The sequence below is a fragment of the Coregonus lavaretus genome, assembly GCF_964263955.1.
Source record: "Coregonus lavaretus genome assembly, chromosome: 4".
Classification (NCBI taxonomy): Eukaryota; Metazoa; Chordata; class Actinopteri; order Salmoniformes; family Salmonidae; genus Coregonus; species Coregonus lavaretus.
The window spans coordinates 26,634,141-26,651,021 of NC_139991.1; the positions used below are offsets into that span (position 1 = coordinate 26,634,141).

General features: G+C 46.3%; 1 protein-coding gene across 2 annotated transcripts; it reads right to left on the reverse strand.

Annotated features, from left to right (window-relative positions):
- Positions 1-420: 420 nt before the first annotated feature.
- LOC311127350 (E3 ubiquitin-protein ligase TRIM23) lies at positions 421-14,682 on the reverse strand. 2 transcript variants are annotated; one of them, XM_084159187.1, is made up of 11 exons: positions 14,584-14,682; positions 12,531-12,693; positions 11,808-11,929; positions 11,326-11,604; positions 9,096-9,278; positions 8,608-8,823; positions 7,924-8,058; positions 7,690-7,819; positions 7,483-7,593; positions 6,019-6,143; positions 421-2,227 (listed from the first exon to the last, which is right to left on the reverse strand). In XM_084159187.1, exons 1-11 carry the CDS (start codon positions 14,677-14,679, stop codon positions 2,048-2,050), a joined length of 1,740 nt encoding a protein of 579 aa, XP_084015313.1. In that variant the 5' UTR covers positions 14,680-14,682; the 3' UTR covers positions 421-2,047. The 2 variants fall into 2 exon arrangements, with proteins under 2 accessions (XP_084015313.1, XP_084015312.1); XM_084159186.1 differs by having other exon boundaries at positions 8,608-8,844.
- Positions 14,683-16,881: the final 2,199 nt, after the last annotated feature.

Here is a 16,881-nt window from a genome sequence, read left to right on the forward strand (position 1 = left end):
GGGACCTGTTAGATCGGAGGGTGAGGGCTAGGGCCATTCCTCCCAGAAATGTCCTGGAACTTGCCGGTGCCTTGATGGAAGTGTGGGGTAACATCTCACAGCAAGAACTGGCAAATCTGGTGCAGTCCATGAGGAGATGCACTGCAGTACTTCATGCAGCTGGTGGCCACACCAGATACTGACTGTTAGTTTTGACCCCCCCCCCCTTTGTTCAGGGACACATTATTAAATTTCACAAAAAAGTCACACGTCTGTGGAACTTGTTCAGTTTGTCTCAGTTGTTGAATCTTATGTTCATACAAATATTTACACATGTTAAGTTTGCTGAAAATAAACGCAGTTGTCAGTGAGAGGACGTTTCTTTTTTTGCTGAGTTTAGTATGTTACTAAAAATGCACAGACAACCTAACACATGTTATTCTCCACAGCTGTGATGTAATTGCATTTATTTTTGCAATGACAGAATTCAAACCTGGAGTCCTATAGTCAACAGCAGATATTATTTTTCATTTGGTTTCAAATGAAGCCAGGGTCACATTCTGTAGGGCACAACATTATGGAACATTCAGATAAATATTGTGTAGATCATCCTGTCAATTAATGAAGGAATCATGTCAGCTCTAAACATTTTATCTGCAACGTTGCACCCTCCTGAACACAACCCAGATGTACCAATGCATTCTGCACAAAAAACACTCCACAAAACAGGAGGCAAGAATATAAAAACGCTCAGATGTTTCTCACCAGAGCTACAATATCTCAGCAAAGTCTGTTTCAATCAACTCAAATTGATTGAAACAGATTTCAGTAAACTGCATTATTTAATGTAACAGACACTTTAAACAAAGTAAATAGTAGCTGAACCAAACCTGTGTCATTTTAAGACCTGATGGAGCATTACATAAAATCATCAGTCAAGTGCATTGGTACCGAAGACCCCCACCAATAAATGCTAGACCTTATCCATAATATGGTACCATCAATTCCTATTATGACATGACATGAAGGCAGTGCCATAAAGCCAAATTCAGGATATTGGACCATTCGTTTCAATAAAACATTTGTGTAAAGCCCTAAAGAGTAGAATAGTCACTTAGTCCTCTGAACAAAAAAAATGACCTAAATAATTGACCTGTGTGTAAATGTCTTAGAGGGTGTGAATAACTGCTTCAGGTTTGGTTTTAGAGAATACATCAGCTCCTTAGGAAGACGTTAAATGGAGGACAGTTGTCAACATGTGCTGTCCAACTTATATTCATATATTTTGCACAAGACTGAACAGGGATGCACTGGTTAGACATTTGCTAATATATACAGTATAAGAACACAGATCCTATTCACTTTGTCAGGGCTTAAGTGACTTATCTACTCAATTATTTCAACTTTGACTAGTAGATCAAACTGCACACTGGTCAGCCAAGGAAAAACATCTACAACGGAGTTTCGCCATGAAATTAACCACCTCGTACGATCTTCATTGAGGCGATATGGGAATGTGTATTCTTATAAGCAGGTTAGTTTAGTAAGCTTGAGGGAATCCCTATAACCTGGCCTGGTTTATTAGCACACCTTTTAGCCAAGACAGAGCAGAGCACAAAGCATTCGGACTAATGATGGATTCACTGGCTATGGGTTAGAAGCTTATCCACAGGTTAGGGGTGGGAACAGTGGGTGTGGTAGGTAGAACAGAGATGTAGGCTATGGGGTCCGGGATGTAGGGTATGGATGGGTATAAGATAGGACTAGGGCCTGAGTATAGGGGTGAAGGGTATGGGATTTGGGGTAGGACTGAAGTGGAACTGGGTGAAGGTTATGGGATGAGACTGTGGTAGGGCTGGTCTTTAGGATTGTGGTAGGACTGGGTCTATTTTAAAGGATACGTTTTTTCTTTTTTTTAAGTCAATCATCAAGTAAGAAGTTTAGGTAGGTGTGACAGGGGTAGGTATATAGTGGAACTGGTCTCTAGGGTATCAATGGGTGATGGGGTAGTTCTAGGGTAAGAGGATAAGGGGTGAGACTGGGTAACAGACGTCAGTCATCGGGAGGTTTAGGCCACGTCCAGTACGCCTGCAGCCACCAGCTGTCGGGACAGCCAGTCCAGGCCCTCGTGGAGCCCCGTGCCGCTGCGGGCGTCACAGCCTTGGATGTGCCAGCTCCTCCCACAGCACAGCTTGTGAAGGCTCAGTAGCTCCGTTAACTCCTCCACTGAAACAGCCCCGGGGACATCCTGCAGGTGAGGATAGAGGAATCAATGAGTTAATCAGCCAATCAATCATCTTTGTATGTGTGTTTGTTGGACCAGGGGGCTGTGTGTGTGTGTACCTGTTTGTTGGACCAGGGGGCTGTGTGTGTGTGTGTGTGTTGGACCAGGGGGCTGTGTGTGTGTGTGTGTGTGTGTGTGTATCTGTTTGTTGGACCAGGGGGCTGTGTGTGTGTATCTGTTTGTTGGACCAGGGGGCTGTGTGTGTGTGTGTGTGTCTGTTTGTTGGACCAGGGGGCTGTGTGTGTGTGTGTGTGTATCTGTTTGTTGGACCAGGGGGCTGTGTGTGTGTGTGTGTGTGTGTGTATCTGTTTGTTGGACCAGGGGGCTGTGTGTGTGTGTGTGTGTGTGTGTGTGTGTGTATCTGTTTGTTGGACCAGGGGGCTGTGTGTGTGTGTGTGTGTATCTGTTTGTTGGACCAGGGGGCTGTGTGTGTGTGTGTGTGTGTGTGTGTGTGTGTGTGTGTGTGTGTGTGTGTATCTGTTTGTTGGACCAGGGGGCTGTGTGTGTGTGTGTGTATCTGTTTGTTGGACCAGGGGGCTGTGTGTGTGTGTGTGTGTGTGTGTATCTGTTTGTTGGACCAGGGGGCTGTGTGTGTGTGTGTGTGTGTGTGTGTGTGTATCTGTTTGTTGGACCAGGGGGCTGTGTGTGTGTGCATCTGTTTGTTGGACCAGGGGGCTGTGTGTGTGTGTGTGTGTGTGCATCTGTTTGTTGGACCAGGGGGCTGTGTGTGTGTGTGTGTGTATCTGTTTGTTGGACCAGGGGGCTGTGTGTGTGTGTGTGTATCTGTTTGTTGGACCAGGGGGCTGTGTGTGTGTGTGTATCTGTTTGTTGGACCAGGGGGCTGTGTGTGTGTGTTGGACCAGGGGGCTGTGTGTGTGTGTGTGTGTGTGTGTGTGTGTGTGTATATGTTTGTTGGACCAGGGGGCTGTGTGTGTGTGTGTGTGTGTGTGTGTGTCTGTTTGTTGGACCAGGGGGCTGTGTGTGTGTGTATCTGTTTGTTGGACCAGGGGGCTGTGTGTGTGTGTGTATATATCTGTTTGTTGGACCAGGGGGCTGTGTGTGTGTGTGTGTGTGTGTGTGTGTGTGTATCTGTTTGTTGGACCAGGGGGCTGTGTGTATCTGTTTGTTGGACCAGGGGGCTGTGTGTGTGTGTGTGTGTGTGTATCTGTTTGTTGGACCAGGGGGCTGTGTGTGTGTGTGTGTGTGTGTGTGTGTATCTGTTTGTTGGACCAGGGGGCTGTGTGTGTATCTGTTTGTTGGACCAGGGGGCTGTGTGTGTGTGTGTTTGTGTGTGTGTGTATCTGTTTGTTGGACCAGGGGGCTGTGTGTGTGTGTGTGTGTGTGTGTGTGTGTATCTGTTTGTTGGACCAGGGGGCTGTGTGTGTGTGTGTGTGTGTGTGTGTGTGTGTGTGTGTGTGTGTGTGTGTGTGTGTGTGTGTGTGTGTGTGTATCTGTTTGTTGGACCAGGGGGCTGTGTGTGTGTGTATCTGTTTGTTGGACCAGGGGGCTGTGTGTGTGTGTGTGTATCTGTTTGTTGGACCAGGGGGCTGTGTGTGTGTGTGTGTGTATCTGTTTGTTGGACCAGGGGGCTGTGTGTGTGTGTGTATCTGTTTGTTGGACCAGGGGGCTGTGTGTGTGTGTGTGTGTGTGTGTGTGTGTATCTGTTTGTTGGACCAGGGGGCTGTGTGTGTGTGTGTGTGTATCTGTTTGTTGGACCAGGGGGCTGTGTGTGTGTGTTGGACCAGGGGGCTGTGTGTGTGTGTGTGTGTGTGTGTGTATCTGTTTGTTGGACCAGGGGGCTGTGTGTGTGTGTGTGTGTGTGTGTATATGTTTGTTGGACCAGGGGGCTGTGTGTGTGTGTGTGTGTGTGTGTGTGTGTCTGTTTGTTGGACCAGGGGGCTGTGTGTGTGTGTGTGTGTGTGTGTGTGTGTGTGTGTATCTGTTTGTTGGACCAGGGGGCTGTGTGTGTGTGTGTATATATCTGTTTGTTGGACCAGGGGGCTGTGTGTGTGTGTGTGTGTGTGTGTGTGTGTGTGTGTGTGTGTGTGTGTGTGTGTGTGTATCTGTTTGTTGGACCAGGGGGCTGTGTGTGTGTGTGTGTGTGTGTGTGTATCTGTTTGTTGGACCAGGGGGCTGTGTGTGTGTGTGTGTGTGTGTGTGTGTGTGTGTGTGTGTGTGTATGTATCTGTTTGTTGGACCAGGGGGCTGTGTGTGTGTATCTGTTTGTTGGACCAGGGGGCTGTGTGTGTGTGTGTGTGTATCTGTTTGTTGGACCAGGGGGCTGTGTGTGTGTGTGTGTGTGTGTGTGTGTGTGTGTGTATCTGTTTGTTGGACCAGGGGGCTGTGTGTGTGTGTATCTGTTTGTTGGACCAGGGGGCTGTGTGTGTGTGTGTGTGTGTGTGTGTGTGTGTGTGTGTGTGTGTGTGTGTGTGTGTGTGTGTGTGTATGTGTATCTGTTTGTTGGACCAGGGGGCTGTGTGTGTGTGTGTGTGTGTGTGTGTGTGTGTGTGTATCTGTTTGTTGGACCAGGGGGCTGTGTGTGTGTGTGTGTGTGTGTGTGTGTGTGTGTGTGTGTGTGTGTGTGTGTGTGTGTATCTGTTTGTTGGACCAGGGGGCTGTGTGTATCTGTTTGTTGGACCAGGGGGCTGTGTGTGTGTGTTGGACCAGGGGGCTGTGTGTGTGTGTGTGTGTGTGTGTGTGTGTGTATCTGTTTGTTGGACCAGGGGGCTGTGTGTGTGTGTGTGTGTGTGTATATGTTTGTTGGACCAGGGGGCTGTGTGTGTGTGTGTCTGTTTGTTGGACCAGGGGGCTGTGTGTATCTGTTTGTTGGACCAGGGGGCTGTGTGTGTGTGTGTGTGTGTGTGTGTGTGTGTGTGTATCTGTTTGTTGGACCAGGGGGCTGTGTGTGTATCTGTTTGTTGGACCAGGGGGCTGTGTGTGTGTGTGTGTGTATCTGTTTGTTGGACCAGGGGGCTGTGTGTATCTGTTTGTTGGACCAGGGGGCTGTGTGTGTGTGTGTGTGTGTGTGTGTGTGTGTGTGTGTGTGTGTGTGTGTGTGTATCTGTTTGTTGGACCAGGGGGCTGTGTGTATCTGTTTGTTGGACCAGGGGGCTGTGTGTGTGTGTTGGACCAGGGGGCTGTGTGTGTGTGTGTGTGTGTGTGTGTGTGTGTATCTGTTTGTTGGACCAGGGGGCTGTGTGTGTGTGTGTGTGTGTGTATATGTTTGTTGGACCAGGGGGCTGTGTGTGTGTGTGTCTGTTTGTTGGACCAGGGGGCTGTGTGTATCTGTTTGTTGGACCAGGGGGCTGTGTGTGTGTGTGTGTGTGTGTGTGTGTGTGTGTGTGTGTGTATCTGTTTGTTGGACCAGGGGGCTGTGTGTGTATCTGTTTGTTGGACCAGGGGGCTGTGTGTGTGTGTGTATCTGTTTGTTGGACCAGGGGGCTGTGTGTATCTGTTTGTTGGACCAGGGGGCTGTGTGTGTGTATCTGTTTGTTGGACCAGGGGACTGTGTGTGTGTGTGTGTGTGTATCTGTTTGTTGGACCAGGGGGCTGTGTGTGTGTGTGTGTATCTGTTTGTTGGACCAGGGGGCTGTGTGTGTGTGTGTGTGTGTGTGTGTGTGTGTGTGTGTGTGTGTGTGTGTATCTGTTTGTTGGACCAGGGGGCTGTGTGTGTGTGTGTGTATCTGTTTGTTGGACCAGGGGGCTGTGTGTGTGTGTGTGTGTATCTGTTTGTTGGACCAGGGGGCTGTGTGTACCTGTTTGTTGGCGAAGATGAGCAGCAGGGCGTCTCTCAGCTCTTTCTCTGTCAGCAGTTTTGCCAGCTCACTGTGGGCCTCCATCAGCCTGTCTCTGTGACAGCTGTCAATCACAAACACCACGGCTGGAGAAAGAAACAGAGAAAGTCAGGGCACTATTCATTCATAACCTGTTTCCTGGATGAGTCAAAAAAAAATAATTTCTGAAACGTTGTTTTTGGTATATATTTTCAAATTCTTTCTCTTCAAAATCAGTACGTGTCATATTTATTGATATACAGTAAGAGAAGCAGGTAATATGAAAGAGAGAGGATAGACAGATACTATATATACAAAAGTATGTGGACACCCTTTCAAATTAGTGGATTTGGCTATTTCAGCCACACCTGTTGCTGACAGGTGTATAAAATCGAGCACACAGCCATGCAATCTCCATAGACAAACAATGGCAGTAGAATGGCTCGTACTGATGAGCTCAGTGACTTTCAACGTGGCACCATCATAGGATGCCACCTTTCCAACAAGTCAGTTTGTTAGATTTCTGCCCTGCTAGAGCTGCCCCGGTCAACTGTAAGTGCTGTTACTGTGAAGTGGAAACGTCTAGGAGCAACAACGGCTCAGCCGCGAAGTGGTAGGCCACACAAGCTCACAGAATGGGATTGCACAGTGCTGAAGCGCGTAGCGTCTGTTCTTGGTTGCAACACTCACTACCAAATTCCAAACTGCCTCTGGAAGCAACGTCAGCACAATAACTGTTTGTCGGCAGCTTAATGAAATGGGTTTCCATGGCCGAGTGGTGGAAAGCTTGCCGCCATTGGACTCTGGAGCAGTGGAAACGCTTCACCATCTGGCAGTCCGACGGACGAATCTGGGTTTGGCGGATGCCAGGAGAACGCTACCTGCCCCAATGCATAGTGCCAACTGTAAAGTTTGGTGGAGGAGGAATAATGGTCTGGGGCTGTTTTTCATGGTTCGGGCTAGGCACCTTAGTTCCAGTGAAGGGAAATCTTAACGCTACAGCATACAATGACATTCTAGACGATTCTGTGCTTCCAACTTTTGTGCAACAGTTTGGGGAAGGCCCTTTCCTGTTTTAGCATGACAATGCCCCAGTGCACAAAGCAAGGTCCATACAGAAATGGTTTGTCGAGATCAGTGTGGAAGAACTTGACTGGCCTGCACAGAGCCCTGACCTCAACCCCATCAAACACCTTTGGGATGAATTGGAACGCAGACTGCAAGCCAGGCCTAATCACCCAACATCAGTGCCCGACCTCACCAATGCTCGTGGCTGAATGGAAGCAAGTCCCCGCAGCTATGTTCCAACATCTAGTGGAAAGCCTTCCAAAAGAGTGGAGGCTGTTACAGCAGCAAAGGGGGGACCAACTCCATATTAATGCCCATGATTTTGGAATGAGATGTCCGACAAGCAGGTGTCCACATACTTTTGGTCATGTAATGTACCTTGTGTGTTCAGGTAATAGTGCTTCCAGAGAGGTCGTAGCTTATGTTTTCCACCAACGTCCCAGATGGTGAACTTGAGATTCTTATACTCCACTGTTTCCACATTAAAACCTAGAGATGACAAGAAGGAATGGCTAGTGTCAATATAATTAAGGTAAATGTACAATTTTACACTTGCCTACATGACAAAGACTGTTGTGGGTTTACCTATGGTAGGGATTGGTTGCATAAACTCATCCTGTTTCAGCTTGAAGAGGATGGTGGTTTTCCCTGCACCATCCAGTCCCAGGGTCACCACCCTGATCTCCATCTTTGGACCGATGTGGACCCGGTTGTCCTGGAACAGAGAAAACCATGTAGTCTAAATGAGGTAACTAATTATCTTTCAATAGAGTGTGTGCCAAGTCTTGAATTCCTACAGAGTAGAGCAGAGTGCTGTACCTTGGTGAATGTGACGGGGATACCAGCGTCTAGCTGGATGTGGTCGGCCAGCTCAGTGAACTGCTGCTGCTGTTTCTGCAGAGTCTCCAACAGTCTGTTGATCTCCTGCTTGGCCAGAACCACCCTGCAGTCATCCTACCGAGAGAGACGGGAAAGTCATCAATCATGACTTACTATCAGTCCCTCCGGGATTTTACTGGGATTGTTTGTGATACTTGTGTGCAAAAATGTTTGACTTTGCTGCGGCAATTCTGACATTTTGTTTGGCAATATGCAATGATTGTCAAATTTTTCACAAATGCGCTGACGAGGGGTGGGTTGACGTGTGGCTTGATTGAACCATATGTGGTAAATGTGCAGTGATTGGTTGAGATTGTGAGCCCTCTTTGTGCTGCGATGATGAGTCAGTTAAATGTAGAAATAATGCAGGGATTAGTCAAATTTGCAAGCACTCGCATAATATACACGGCAGGGCATTATTGATTTTGAGAAAAAAAACATTTGCGATAGCAGAATCCAGGAGGGACTGTAAAATTGAATACGCATACAGAAGACCTTAGGAAGAACATAGCACTGCAAAGCTGCTTATTGAAAATGACGGCACCTTCCAGCGCAAGCAGAGATTGCGTTCCTACGTTGTGCTCTAGATGCTATGCCCATTGGTGGCCCCATTTTAGCTCCTACCTGCTGTAGTGTCTTCTCACAGTGCAAGCAGGCAGTGGAGACCTGGGAAAGCAGGATGGTCATGTCCTCCTGCTGCTGCCGGAGCCAGATGAGTCTCTCTCGGACGTGGGCGTCTACTACGCTGAGCGCCATCTCCTCCTGTCTGCACAGCGTCTCGTGGAGGTCAGCGAAGTAAGCCCGTACGCAGGACCGTGCACTCTCTGCCGTGCCTGGGACCTGGGGAACACCCACAGACGACTGAGTCCATCAGGAATACACAGATTACACACAGCATTAGGAAATATATACTATGATAAACCATAAGCTATATTATGACTTTTTGGAAGGAAACAATGAAGTTTCAGTGGACCTTGAAATGTAGCCATTGTAATTGGTAAACACAGTAACAGCTTTACATTGATTATACCTCAATTGCCTATCTATCCTCTTTGACATCTAAAGTTATTCTGTTGTATATTATGCAAAAAGTCATTGCCAGCTGTTCTTACATGTTCAGTGTGTGCCATGCCGATGCTGTCCTCCACTATCTGTTCTCCTCCCTCGATCTGCTGTACGATCCCAACCAGCTTCCTGGAATACTCCGACACCTCCTCTGTGAACGTCCGGATACAGTGGGCCATGTCCAGGATGGACGCACGGATCTGATTGGCCTCTGCCTCCAGAACTGCATGCTACAGGAAGGAAGCAATCAGCAAGGAGAAATTAATCAAATCATAGCAGTTGAACAGCCTCAACCGTCAACACCATAGTACCCTCCAAGCTTGTCACTAAGCTCAGGGCCCTTGGTCTGAACCCCTTCCTGTGCAACTGGGTCCTAGACTTCCTGACGGGCCGCCCCCAGGTGGTGAAGGTAGGCAACAACACCTCCGCCACACTGATCCTCAACACAGGAGCCCCACAGGGGTGCGTGCTCAGCCCCCTCCTTTACTCACTGTTCACCCATGACTACGCACCCGGGATTCCCTTAGCCGGTAAATGCCAGCAAAAAAAAAAGAAATGCAGATAAATAAATAAACTGTAGCCGGCCAAATTGTCCCGGAGAAGAAATGACGCTACTCCGATACAGAGTTGTGTGTCTCCCTCTCCCCTTTCATTTCTACAACTTGATTGGAGTCCATCTGTGGTAAATTCAATTGATTGGACATTATTTGGAAAGGCACACACCTGTCTATATAAGGTCCCACAGTTGACAGTGCATGTCAGAGCAAAAACCAAGCCATTAGGTCGAAGGAATTGTCCTTAGAGCTCCAAGACAGGATTGTGTTCGAGGCACAGATCTGGGGAAGGGTACCAAAACATTTCTGCAGCATTGAAGGTCCCCAAGAACACAGTGCCCTCAATCATTCTTAAATGGAAGAAGTTTGGAACCACCAAGACTCTTCCTAGAGCTGACGGCCCGGCCAAACTGAGCAATCGGGGGAGAAGGGCATTGGTCAGGGAGGTGACCAGGAACCCAATGGTCACTCTGACAGAGCTCCAGAGTTCCTCTGTGGAGATGGGAGAACCTTCCAGAAGAACAACCATCTCTGCAGCACTCCACCAATCAGGCCTTTATGGTAGAGTGGCCAGACGGAAGCCACTCCTCAGTAAAAGGCACATGACAGCCCGCTTGGAGTTTGCACCTAAAGACTCCCAGACCATGAGAAACCAGATTCTCTGGTCTGATGAAACCAAGATTGAGCTCTTTGGCCTGAATGCCAACCGTCACGTCTGGAGGAAACCTGGCATCATCCCTAAGGTGAAGCATGGTGGTGGCAGCATCATGCTGTGGCGATGTTGTTCAGCGGCAGGGACTGGGAGACTGTCAGGATCAAGGGAAAGATGAACGGAGTAAAGTACAGAGAGATCCTCGATGAAAACCTGCTCCAGAGCGCTCAGGACCTTCCAACAGGACAACAACCCTAAGCACACAGCCAAAACAACGCAGGAGTGTTCGGGACAAGTCTCTGAATGTCCTTGAGCGGCCCAGCCAGAGCCCGGACTTGAACCCGATCGAACAACTTGCCACCCCCATCTAGCCAGCTAACTAGCTGTGTGAGTACTTGACGCCGTTCACTGAGGGTTAGTGCTATCCGGAATCCTTGGGACATCCCTACGCTAAACACTAACCTTAACACTTCCCAAACCATAACCCTTACCTAACCCAAACCTTAACCCTTACCATTTTAAAATGTCAACTTCAATGGGATAGGGACGTCCCAAGGATCCCGGATAGCAAGGACCGTTCACTGAGCAACGCTTAGAGTGCCAGCGCCAAATTTTGTGATTTATGTTTTTCCTTTAAAAGTGACAACTACCAGAATTCAGTGGCTACAGTATTTAGCTATTAAAACATAGCTAAATACCAATACATTGAACATGTGTCCAGCTGGCTAGCATGAGGCAGCTCAGTCTTCAGTCTAGATCATTGCAGTTTATCCTCCCATTCACAAAAAAAAATTTTCTGGTGCTCCTAAATTTGATGTGGTGCTTACATTAAAATGTTCTTTGTAGGGCTGTTTTTAGCACAATCAATACAGAAAAGGTTTTATTGGTTATCTGTGAATATTTCCACTCTAAAATCGGAATTGTATCGGATCCAAAAATGCCATATTGGTCGGGTTCTAATAAAAACATATATTGTTGTCTCTAGTGCTAGGAATGTTGCTTAAGAGATTGACATCAGTCAGTCAATACCGATACTGATATTCTCCAAGCGGACTCATCCTCCTTCCGTACCTTATGTCCCTGGTGCTTGCCGTACTCTTTGCACACGCAGCACATGAGTGGCCCAGGCTGGCAGATCTCCTCCTGACAGACAAACTCGATGGCGTGGACCTGGTGCTGCAGGCACAGCGTCTTCTCGTGGGGCTTGTCTGCCAGGGGCACCCGCCGGTGCTTGGCCAGGGTGCGGGTGGAGTGGATGAGCTGGGAGCAGTCTGCACACAGGTGGGTGGCACACACCGTGCAGTACATAGACGCCGTGTGGCTCTCGTCCTCGTCACAGCGGATTATACTCTAGAAGGAAAGGGAAGAACATAGGATAGTGTTACTTACTTAATGACAACACATGAAATGTAACCGTCATTGAGAACTGGATGGATTATGAAAAAACTAGGCAGAGCAAAGCAAATTCCCATATTGCTTTCACCTATCCTCTGTGTTTTCAGATAATTGCAGATGAAAGATGGGAACCCAGGGCGTGGGTAACTACTGCCTACCTCTCCCATGCCTTTGAGGGCATCCTCTGCCATGCCCAACTGGTTGGACGCTCCATTCTGCAGCCTCTCCAGAAGCTCCAGCAGAGCAAAGTTCTTCTTCAGACCCCACACACCAGAGTCCCCTGAGAGAGACAGAGAGAGGGATGGATGTCAGACCAGAGTATGTGAGGCATTGGAAATCCCACTCATCGCTCACGGAGGGTTTTTGCACATAGCTCCATGGCGCAATGTCCTTTCCCCCGCTCTGCAAAAAAAATAGATCAGCGCTCACAAAACATTTATAAATGCCACTGCAAATTTGCTCAAACTTAGACTCTTCTTTTTGTTTTACAATAGCCTATATAGAAATCAAAACGTCTCCAGTTCTGCTGCATGGGCTCATTCGTTGCCTTGCTATCAATTACAGGCTGTGTGATCCATTTCTTTGTCGACTCATATCAACATCTCTGCGCATTAGTGGTGGGGTCGGCTAAATAAATACAACAGAATAGGCCTTATTAAAAGAAAAGTGATGAAGGAAATGAAAAACGCTGGGCAGAGCACGCCCAGAGCTCGTAGCTGAGCAGTACCGGAGCGAAATTGGAGCAGGAGAGAATGCCGAATCGCCAACATTTTTTAAATCCGCTCCAGCCAAATTACACACGCTCCACTCCACTCACATCCTCTACCACAGACACAGGAAAACAATAGGCCTGTATAGAAACTGAACCCTACGGAACTCACCCAGTTCAGTGACCTGTCTGTCGAAGGGGCAGCGGACGGCTCTACCATGAAGGGGCAGCCGGGTCAGACAGTCATGGCAGACCGTGTGACCGCAGAGCAGCAGCCGGGGGACCTTGTCCCCTTGGAGAGAGAAGACATCCTCACACACTCCACACTCCAACACCTGGGAACCACAACAACAACACAAACACAGGTTTAGTCAGACACCCACACACAGGTTGAGTGTTTGCATATTTATTTCTCCATGGACTGAGATTAGGAATATGCATTGCCTTATTGTCCCCCTCCTGCCTCTATCATTTTCATAGTCACTTAATGCTTTGTGTAAGAGCTAATGAAGATCGAAAGCAATAAAATAAAATAATAAAACACTTTTTTTGGGGGGCTGATTTTTGTCCATCCTCCACCGATTCAGTATGTCATTTTCATAGTCATGGCATGCTTTGTGTAAGAGTTAATGAAGATTGAAAGACCCCCAGAAAAGAAAATCTAAATTTCAACAACGAAAAAGCTGTGGATTTTTGTCCATCCTCCCCCGATTAAAAATATCATTTTTATAGTCATGACACGCTTTGTGTAAAAGCTATTGAAGAATGAAAGCTAAATAAATTATGAAAACGCTAGAATTTTTGGTTATTGAAAAAAACCTGTGAATTTTTGTCCCTCATCCCAATTCTGAATATAGCATTTTAGGGGTGGCAGGTAGCTTAGTGGTTAAGAGCGTTGTGCCAGTAACCGAAAGGTCGCTGGTTCTAATCCCCGAGCCGACTAGGTGAAAATCCTGTCGATGTGCCCTTGAGCAAGGCACTTAACCCTAATTGCTCCTTTAAGTCGCTCTGGATAAGAGCGTCTGCTAAATTACTAAAATCTAATAGTCATGGCACGCTTTGTGTAAGAGCCAATGATTTATATATACACTGGATATATTTAGGAAGCTATAGAAATGCATTTATTCATGTTTACATTTGTTTTTGCCACATTTATTCTATTACAGACACCTTAATGCATACTTTTGAATTATATTATGTGAGCTAAACATACAAAAATGAAGAAAATAATCTTTAAAGTATATATTTTTTAGATTACTAATGTTACTGTCACCACAATAACTAAAATACTTATACATTTAATTTAGTCCTTGAAACACAACTGAAATACTGTATAATTCCTATGGAGGCCTGCTCCTACTGGGGAGTGCCAATATAAAGCTTATTTCTCTGAAACTTTGTACACAAATTTGTTTACATCCCTGTTAGTGAGCATTTCTCCTTTGCCAAGATAAACCATCCACCTGACAGGTGTAGCATATCAAGAAGCTGATTAAACAGCTTGATCATCACACCAGATACTGACTGGTTGTCCGATCCACGCCCCAAGGTGTTTTTTTTTTTAACAGATGCATATCTATATTCCCTGTCGTGTAAAATCAATAGATTAGGGCCTAATGAATTTATTTCAATTGACTGATTTCCTTATATGAAGTAACTCAGTAAAATCTTAGAAACTGTTTAGCGTTTATATTTGTGTTCATTGTACATCAATGGTAATAGCTATTGAAGTTTAAATCTAAAATCTTATTAAGAAATACACAAAAAGTGTGGATTTTTCTCCAGCCACCACTGATTCAGAATATACCATCTTCATAGTCATGGCAGGATTGGTTCAATAACTATTGAGGAGAGGGAATAGAATATCCAATATAAAACCAATTTGACCTCGGTCTGGTTAAATGATGCAGTATCAAGCTAGCTAGCTATGTTAATATACGCATCCAATTAACAGGTGAAGTTAACTGATGCAATTGCGTGGTTTACAAAAAGCTGTCAGGGCACTTAATTGCACACAGAAATGCCATCTGGATTTTGTGGATTGCATGTCTACGCAGACACAAAAACTGCAGGCCCATCGTTTGACACTGCAGTGACGCCCCGGCAGAAGAAGCATCCGAAGCCACGAAGGCAGAATTGAGCGCCCTTGTCGGCCGATTCGACCGATATTATCGCCCCCAAACATTGTTTATATGCTTCTTCAGACGTGCAAGTATTCAACCAACCTTCACCGTGTTGCCTGTGGCCCCTCTGCCGTGCCGAACACAGACGTCCATCGTTGCTGCGGTCCCCTGCTTGTTTACACCCACAGCAGCCGCCATCCTAGGACTAAACCATTTCCACGGTGTCAGTGTGAATCCGAAAATGCCTATGCGGAATATCTGTAGACCGCCAACTGAATTTGAGAAAATTGAATTATGAAATGTAACTTTTGTATCGATAAGAAAAAACGAATATGTTTGGTTATTGAAATAAAACAAATATATAATGAAACTGTCGATTATCTATGACCCCTAATATGGACATGGAAAAGTCCGTCAGCTTTTTCCGTCAGTTCCACGGTTTGTGGATTTTAGCGCCCTCTTGCCTTCTTTCTGCAACACTAAATTCACCGTTTCTGAACCTGTACAACAATTTCAAACTGTACTGTCTCAACCCAGTCTCTCATTAACTATGTACAAATAAGCACAACGTTGTTATGTACTAATAGCACAAACTCATGGTGCATCGCGCTCACAACCGTAACACCTCTGATGCCACACCCCTTCTGGATCTCTTTAAACTTGATGCGCCCTGAGTTTGCGCTATTAGTACAAATAAACATAACTGTTTATTTGGATGTAGCTAGCTACACTGCTCAAAAAAATAAAGGGAAGACTAAAATAACACATCCTAGATCTGAATGAATGAAATAATCTTATTTTTATATTTTTCTTTACATAGTTGAATGTGCTGACAACAAAATCACACAAAAATTATCAATGGAAATCAAATGTATCAACCCATGGAGGTCTGGATTTGGAGTCACCCTCAAAATTAAAGTGGAAAACCACACTACAGGCTGATCCAACTTTGATGTAATGTCCTTAAAACAAGTCAAAATGAGGCTCAATAGTGTAGACAGCTGGCGTCGGGTAAGTTTGGCTTTATACATAGCTTGGGCTTTGTCGAGTAAGGCTTAAACTATGTATTTAGATTGTAGTTAGGTATTATAGGTAGGCATCGTGGGCTGTATATTATTAGGTATTATAGGTAGGCATCGTGGGCTGTTGTGGGTAGTTATTGTAGGTTAGCATTGTATTCGGCGGTGCCGGGTGTAGCACGAAGCTAGCTAGCTAGCTAACTCACCTCCTGGACTAGCTGGCGAGTAGCTATTAGCAACGGTAGCAACTAAATACAATATCCTTTTAGCCAGCTACATTTGTTCGCAGCGCCGCCGTTATTCAAACAAAGTCAACACAGCAGCCATTGCTAGCTAGCCAACACGACCGGCTAACTGTACTGTAGCAGCTAAATACAATATATTTGTGCTAGCTAGCCAACGTTTAATTATTGCTGCGTTATGAAAGGAACTAGACACGGACACGAATTATCTGTTTAGTGTGTTAACACACTATTGGTAGTTTGTTGTAACCAAGTATTGGTGCTAAACTGTGTGTTATTGGATGCTAGCATGCTAGTTAGCTATAGCGTCATAGTTAGCTAGCTGAATAAAGTAAGTTGAGTCTATTCCTTGAAACATTGAACCGCTGTAGTTCACAACAATTCTAATTTCTAAAGTGGAAGTTGGGAGAGTTTTATTCGGGTGGTTCAGTGAAACAATTATAGTTTCTGAGGTGAAGTTGGGAGAGTTATATTTGGGAGTTTTGGTTTTTACTCTCTCCTTTCCCAGATGTTTAGTTCATTTCATTCCGATCTCCTCTGCATTATTGTAGCCATTTGCTACAGCCTGTCAACTATGCCTCTGCCTATCCCTGTTCTCTCCTCTCCGCACAGGCTACACAAACGCCACACACCGCGTGGCTGCTGCCTCTCTAACCTGGTGGTCCCTGCACGCACCCCACACCTGGAGTTCCAGGTCTCAGGCAGCCTCTGGAACTGCTGTTCTGCTGCCAACAAGGCTGACTTCATCCCAGCCTATGCTACCCTCCAGTCCCTCGACTTCCTGGCGCTGACGGAAACATGGATTACCACTGAAAACACTGCTACTCCTACTGCTCTCTCCTCGTCTGACCATGTGTTCTCGCATACCCCGAGAGCATCTGGTCAGAGGGGTGGTGGCACAGGAATCCTCATCTCTCCCAAGTGGACATTCTCAATTTTTCCCCTAACCCATCTGTCTATCTCCTCATTTGAATTCCATGCTGTCACAGTCACTAGCCCATTTAAGCTTAATATCCTTGTCATCTATCGCCCTCCAGGTTCCCTTGGAGAGTTCATAAATGAGCTTGACGCCTTGATAAGTTCCTTTCCTGAGGATGGCTCACCCCTCACAGTTTTGGGGGATTTCAACCTCCCTACGT